Source organism: Octopus bimaculoides, chromosome 28 (genome assembly GCF_046866305.1).
Source record: "Octopus bimaculoides isolate indiv1 chromosome 28, ASM4686630v1, whole genome shotgun sequence".
In the NCBI taxonomy this organism is placed as follows: Eukaryota; Metazoa; Mollusca; class Cephalopoda; order Octopoda; family Octopodidae; genus Octopus; species Octopus bimaculoides.
This window is the reverse complement of record NC_142955.1, coordinates 16,282,992-16,290,791: the sequence shown is the minus strand read 5'-3', so window position 1 is coordinate 16,290,791 and position 7,800 is coordinate 16,282,992. Positions and strand designations below refer to the sequence as shown.

Sequence of the window (7,800 nt, the reverse complement as noted above, 5' to 3'; positions counted from 1 at the left end):
AGCGAAAGGGACTTTCCAAACCACACACACTTACATATATAAGGAGGGGAAAGGCTATTACAACAGTAGTGTTTACATATATATATGGCTGTGTGGTAAGTAGTTTGCTTACCAACTACATGGTCCCGGGTTCAGTCCCACTGCGTGGCATCTTGGGCAACTGTCTTCTACTATAGCCTCGAGCCGACCAAAGCCTTGTGAGTGGATTTGGTAGACGGAAACTGAAAGAAGCCTGTCGTATATATGTGTGTGTTTGTCCCCCCAACATCGCTTGACAACCGATGCTGGTGTGTTTATGTCCCCGAAACTTAGCGGTTCGGCAAAAAAGACCGATAGAATAAGTACTAGGCTTCCAAAGAATAAGTCCTGGGGTCGATTTGCTCGTCTAAAGGCGGTGCTCCAGTCAAAAGACTGAAACAAGTAAAAGAGTATGTAAGAAGTTTCCTATTCCATTTATTCAAAAGCGTGTGTAAGCAACTGGTACTTCGAAACTTCAACATACTGTCAGACAAGTTTACTACTGTTTCTACACACCTCATAGTTTCTGTGGTATGACGTCAGTGACTAGGGAGGCTGACCGAAAGGGCGAGTTGACCGGAAGAGGAAAAAGGGCAGAGGGAGCCTCGATCGGGATTTCGTGCCCTTTTCGAACGGGGTCGTGGTCAGGAGAAGACGTGCTAATCGACGGTCTAGGTTTGGGAGAAGCAGCTGCTATTCCTAGTGTTCTTTGGGTCGGGGCAAGCTTCGAGGATCTGATACCGCAAGACAGACTCGCAGTCGACGAAAGGGAAACCGAGGTAAGGCGATTACATCTACTCGCACGCACACACCACAGTTTCTGGGAATTACAGTTGTTGCTTGTAACACACTTCCTTTCGCCTAAAATTTGTAAGAATTTTCGGTAGAGACGGACTATATGCCCAAATCGTTTTACTAAATCATCCCGACGGGCATCACCTTTCCCTTTTGTAAGGCCAGCCGCCAACGATGACAAATACCCCGAATACCCGACTATTTTTAACGTATCGCTTTAAATATATTCGTTGTGAGGTCTTACGTACGTGTTATATATATATATATATGGCATAACTACAGAGTTCTACCCTTCCAAAGTCTGGGGGTAGAACTCTGTAGTTATGCCTATATATATATATATATATATATATATATATATATATATATGGATAAATAAACTTCGGTGTTAAATCTCTTCTTTAAATGTATAAATTTGAAACTTTGGATATATGAACAAGGAGAACGATCCTTAAGGAATCTAATTAAAGATTTTTTGAGGTGAAATCTTATGCTATATTGGTAACGATTACAGAGTTTACTTTGAACAATTATATATATATATATATATATATATATATATATATATATATATTAATAAATTATAGGGTAGCAAAGAAAATTTTAGAAATTTTATTTACCACCAGTGGTCTAGCGAGAGTAAAAAAACAGTCAATAGACTATGTATTATTCATTAGAAATGTAGAGACGCCTATAATAGGACATCTACTCGCTAGAAATAGCAGCAAAAATACTACATACCACAAAAGTTAGGGATAATTTCGAAAGGAAATGAAAAATAAAAACTTCTACCAATCTATATTCTGTACCATGGTTTCAAGTCAATTTTAGTAAGATAAAGATTATATCTTACAAGGTCGGACTATCGTCAGCAGAATTGACCAGACAACATATGAAGCACGAATCAGTACGCAGCATGGTTCGTGTTCTTATGTCTAATTTTTCAAAATATACCGCGTATATATATATATATATATATATATATCGACACCAGTAGCCACTGATTGTGTTTCTAATCACATGAGCTTACCTAATGATATCGTCCTAACACCTGTTTTCCTTTCTTCTTCTTTCCTTGTTCCCCTTTTCCTATGTTTATCTTTAAATTTGTGAGTGTGGATAAATACATACCTATTATTCTATGTAAAAAAAACAAAAAACAATCGTTTGTCCGTTTAATGAACAAACATGCGATTATAAGTCGTCTGAAACTTATATGTAATATCAGAAATATTTGGCTGCTATTTTAGCAGGTTCAGTGACCATGCGAAGACACCCTTGTTGAGACGTAATTACTATTTAGCTGGATGATGTTTTTTTTCTTTTCTTTTTGCTATTTACCATGAGTTAGATGCAATTAATGATGTAAATTAATGTAATTGAATGTTTCTGGGTGTTATATTGGGGACTTTTAATATATGTCACCGGTATCGTTCAGGCGCTATCACCGACTCTTTGTACACGTTGTGTTCCCAATTAACTAGGACGAATTTAATTATACGAAATGTAATAATTATCTCGTGTTATGGTGGATAAGATAGGGCGACCTACATGTTTGAGGGTCGGTATTCCATCACCTTTATCATGAAATATTCCATTTGATCACAGATTTACATCGTTAATTGGTTGTTCCCTATTTTACAGGACATGGGGAAATGGCTTTTAATCAACAACAAATCAATCAATGAAATTTCCTCGCCCGTCTTCATTTTCCATTTAGACCTCAAATCAAAAGCGAAACTTATTTGCATCACTGTCGTAGAAAATATTGTACACATTTCTACTATCGATGGTGGAAAAAACTAACTTTATTTCAAGAGAGGATCCTTGGTCAGCAGCACGTATTCTAATGGTAAGTAAAAAGTATACCTCCATAGCATCTGTTCCGCACATGTAAACGGAGGTCGGTGATATGTAAAGACAAGAAACTGAACCATAAGAGATTAGTCTATATTTGCAGACGTCAGCTTAAGTATTCTTGGAAACCAGCAGGAAGACCAGGGGCGGCTTTCTTCAAAGTCATTAAATGATATTTGCGCATTTGACTCCTGATTTGTGTAATTTTCCTTTCAGTCTTTTGGATAGGACTCATTCAGTGAGTAAATCAGGGCATAACTACAGAAATGGGCTCGGCGATTTTGTCTCCTTGTAATTTTCTGAAAAATAAATTGGCGTGGGGGGCAAAATGAGCAACTTACGTTATTTTCTCCCCATTAGTTTGAAATTATTACATTGCGTGTATTGCAATCATTATTTTGTACTGTTGCATCATCTTTGGGAGTATAAATTGGCCAGCATAGTTGTTGTTGTTGAAGTTGAGAGTCCGAAACAGTCAGGTGGCAGGTCCTTTTTTGCAACAAATTTTTCTTTACTTTTGATATGATTGTAATTAAGAATTATCTAATAGAATATCTGGATAATTTTTTGAGTTTAACAATGAATATTCTTTTCTCTGTTGTACTGCTTGTCAATTTTATCCCATGCTAATGTCTAATTTAATCATTTGGATGCCTAAACTGAAGTAAAACGAGTAATGTCTTCTCATTAACTGCATGGTATGTGAATATATCGTGAAGAGAACCCTGCAACAGATCGTCAAGAAGTTATAGAGAATATTTTACGTTGATTTTTTATTTATTTAGTCGAGTTTCCTTAATTTCATATCGTACCATTTTCACCTGATAGTTTTCGTTTGACGTAATAATACAAGAAAAGACATGATAGTCATGCATGGAATGTCTTTAGTCATGAGTGTTGTCAGTCAGGAGTGATCTGAGGTTAAAGAACAATGACAAATAATGTTCCTGATCTAAGAGAGGAAAATTAATGTCCACTATTCTGTATGGATGTATATATATATATATATACATACTCTTTTACTTGTTTCAGTCTTTTGACTGCAGCCATGCTGGAGCACGATATCATCATCTTCATCGTTTAACGACTGCCTTCCATGCTTGCATGGGTTGGACGATTTGACTGCGGACTGGCAAACCAGAAGGCTGCACTAAGTTCCAATCTGATCTGGCAGAGTTTCTATTGCTGGATGCCCTTTCTAACGTCAACCACTCCGAGAGTGTAGTGGGTGCTTTTACGTGCCACCGGCACAAGGGCCAGTCAGGTGGTACTGGCAACGGCCACGCTCAAAATGGTGTTTTTTACATGCCTCCTGCACAGGGGCCATTCCAGCAGCACTGGCAACGACCTCGCACAAATGCATTTTCATGTGCCGCCGGCACAATTGCCAGTGAGGTGACGCTGGTAATGATCACGCTCAAATGGTGCTATTAACGTGCCACTGGCATGGAAGCCAGTCAGCTGCTCTGGCAATGATCACGCTCAAACTGTGCTCTTAGCACTCCACTGGCACAGGTGCCAGTCATGGAATTTGGTTCAATCACGATTTCTATTTCACAAGCCGAGTTTAGTGTCTGATAGAGGAGAGGTTGGATTTCATTTGCCTCAACAGGTCTTCGCAAACATAGTGTCCAATGAAGGAAAGATACGCATGAGTGGGCTGGCTACACCCCTGGCAGAGGCCTCAGATTATGGTCTCACTTGGCTTGCCGGGTCTTCTAACGCACTGTATATTTTCAAAGGTCTCGGTCACTAGTCATTGCCTCGGAAAGCTCCATACCAATTTCACTGTTAGTTTATGTGCAGAGACAGAATAAAGGGGCTTTTGTTAGCTTATAATGGAATTGATAATTACTTGGTACACTAAAACCCATTTTCCATTTCCAGACAATAGAAGCATAGCACCTAAAATGAGAGCACGCATTGGCAGAAAGTCTTCTGCGGGGGCAAGACAGAAGCACTGACAGGCCACGGAAACCGAGGACCAGAGGTCCTGTAGATTGTTGAAAAGAGCTGCAACTACGCCAGTGCAGTGTGAATCCTATCAATGCATGCTGCTGATACAAGCACTGCAGAAACCCCATAGAAGAGTGCTATGCGTTGGGCACGCAATGCTGCATCTACTTCTGTTACAAGGATGGCAGATACTGATAACCATCGGATGATGAGACTTCAGTTTAATGTTCACCAGAAGGCTCTTGCGCATGGTTATTGGAAGCCATCGTGTCGATGGGCATCGAAAGCACTCAACTATGATCCTCCTGAGGATTACACCACTCATCTGAGAGACTATTACAGGGGACAGGTCTGTAATATGTCCATTTTGCAAGGCCCACAATTGGGTTGTAGAATCCAGTGGCCTATGCTGGTCAAACAGAAAGGTTTGCTTGCCTGACCTGCAAAACTACTTCACCAGCAAAACAAAGGGAAACAAAGAAGTGGGGTGGGATTAACCAGTAGAAGATCGGTCGGGAGGGGTTTGGTCTTTTTGTTCTTTCAGTGTTTTTTCTTTCTTGTATTCCCGTAAGAATCTGTGGCTATATAAAAATTCTACATTCTGTGAATGTAGATTGTCCTTAGAAAAGTGTGTTTTATGTTAGAAACCTGAAACCATGATGGTAATAAGCAAATGTTTAATGAAACCTGTTTGATATTTGATTGGGGTGTTCTTGTGTGGGTCTCAGCAACTTCTAAACCCATTAAATTGTGAACGATTCTCTCAAATTTGTTGATCCAAATAATGACAGCATCCATAGACATACTATAGAAGAGCAATGAATGCTCAATAAAAGGAAGAAAGGCAACAATGTGGGATTACAGTTTATCTCAATACAAATAACTCCATATTTTTTAAGTAACCTCTACGTCTTACGCTGTTGTTTCTCTCTAATTTCAGAACATCAGGTGACATTGACATAACAGAAGAAACATCCTCAATATCTATCCTGTTTTGAAGACAAAAAGAAAATATTATGTGAAACAGATGTATCAGATTGTTTCTACAAATATGTGAGAGAATTCATGTGAAACATTTGCTCTGATATATTAGTATTATTAGATAAATGTGTGCACCTCCCTGACTGGAGTGTGAAGAGGTGGAGCCTGAGTGCTGATTAAAATTGGATACATTTATGGAATTTTTGCTAAACTGGACAGAAATTCAACCGTAGAAGTATTTGTAAGAAATAAAGCATACAAACAAAAACAAGAAAAAGATATATTCTTGGATTTGAGAAGAAAAATAATGGAAGAGAGAGAGAAAATTGTACAATGGATTTCCTCTGAACACATGACAAAACAGATGAGATCATATGACAGTGATATGTGTACAAGGTCCTTCCTTCAAAAGAGTAACCTAAGTTTTCATGCAGGAGAAAAACCATATCACTGTGATGTGTGTGGTAAATCATTCTCTCAAAGTATTCACTTAACTACACACAAACGTATTCATACAGGAGAGAAGCCATATCACTGTGATGTCTGTGGTAAATCATTCATTGCAAATGGTGATTTAACTAAACACAGGCGTATTCACACAGGAGAGACACCATAAATATGTTCATACAGGAGAGAAACCATTTTGCTGTGATATCTGTGGTAAATCATTCTCTCAAAACAATCACTTGACTATACACAAATATGTTCATACAGGAGAGAAACCATATCAGTGTGATATCTGTGGTAAATCATTCTCTGTAAGTAGTAACTTAACTAGACATATATCTATCCATACAAAAATTTGACTCTATTATTTGTCAAATGTCTTTGCATCACTCAGCAACCAACATTTTAAAACCCTTTTTCCTTGTGGACTTGACAGTAACTCATGAACCCTTGTCAACAGTCATAATCATCAGTGTTCCTTTTTCAGGTATTGTTACTGATGCCAACCCTTTTCGTAACCACTTACCTGTGATATGCATAGTTTTGCTGAGCACAAGCAGTTTGTTAGGATTCTTTCTATGTGGAAAATAATTTGTATAACCATAAATATTCCCACTTTAGGAACGACTGGATTAGACAAATCTTAAAGCCATTCCACAGACACATGCAAACTTGGACACAAACACACACAAAGGTGTGGTCATGACTGATCGTGGGATTGCACCTAGAAAGTTCCCCTCCCAGGCACAACTCTGGTCAAGGTTGTTGATGGAAGACCAGCAGTCGCCCATGCATACCAACCTCCCCTCTCCACGCCACCAGTGTTTTCCAAGGGAAAGACAATGGCCGATATAGCTTGGCACCTGTGACGTCGCAACTCATTTCTACAGCTGAGTGAACTGGAGCAACGTAAAATAAAGTGTTTTTCTCAAGAATACAACGCGCAGCCCGGTCCAGGATTTGAACTCACATCCTCACGATCGTAAGCTCGACACTCTAACCACTGAGCTGTGCACATATATGTATCTATATATACAAGTTGTAGTCCAGAAATTTTGAGACTCTTTTAGGAGAGGCAGTTATACCTCCTGTTCTAGATTATTGTTATTTTAGTATATGATTACTACATCTAATAAGCTGACCTGCCAACTTTTGTGATACAGGATTGAAGGAGACAGCTGTATCAGCTGAGGAAGTTAATGTCGATTGAAGTTTGTGAGGGAAATTTGAAAATATTGTAAATTGACTATAGTGCATGGCATTTACCATACAAATGTCAATTTACTTGTAATATATATGTACACCAGTGATATGCTGCTTAGGTAGGTAAGGTAGGCAGTGCCTACCTTGAATAAAATAAATTGATAGCAACATTTTCATGTTATGGCAAAATATGCCCCTAATTCAATAAAACTGAAGGTTACTCTGTTTATGATGCATAAAATGCAAAATTTTTTTTTTTTTTTTTTTTTTGCAGATTAAGTAGGCATCATTCACCTCTGCTTTTCAATCTCAGTATTTAAGCTATGCATAATACTGCTGTAATACATGTGCTGCATACATTTCTGCAACACTGTTTTCTTTATGTGTTATAAAGGCAAAAGTAAATCTGCCTTCAACTCGGTTGCACGCCTGTGTTTCACTTATGTTTTGTGTGTTTTGCTACATAAAAGTTGCTAACTGCCTGCACTGAGTAATTACTGACAGCACATGCCCGACGTATGCATATTAGAACGTCCAACTTAC

The 7,800-nt window shown here is 38.5% G+C and overlaps 1 protein-coding gene across 5 annotated transcripts; it reads left to right on the top strand.

Annotated features, from left to right (window-relative positions):
* Positions 1-61: 61 nt before the first annotated feature.
* On the top strand, positions 62-7,498 carry LOC128251045 (uncharacterized). Of its 5 annotated transcripts, none has more exons than XM_089344611.1 (3): positions 114-797; positions 2,458-2,665; positions 5,567-7,498. In XM_089344611.1, the coding sequence occupies exon 3, from the start codon at positions 5,915-5,917 to the stop codon at positions 6,221-6,223; it is 309 nt and encodes a 102-aa protein (XP_089200737.1). In that variant the 5' UTR covers positions 114-797; positions 2,458-2,665; positions 5,567-5,914; the 3' UTR covers positions 6,224-7,498. The 5 variants fall into 5 exon arrangements, with proteins under 5 accessions (XP_052833313.2, XP_089200737.1, XP_089200736.1 ...); XM_089344610.1 differs by lacking the exon at positions 114-797 and adding an exon at positions 1,443-1,732; XM_089344608.1 differs by lacking the exon at positions 114-797 and adding an exon at positions 1,811-2,101.
* Positions 7,499-7,800: the final 302 nt, after the last annotated feature.

Coding starts and splice junctions, on each gene's coding strand:
- LOC128251045 (XM_052977353.2), top strand. CDS start 5,915: ATGGAAGAGAGAGAGAAAATTGTACAATGGATTTCCTCTGAACACATG.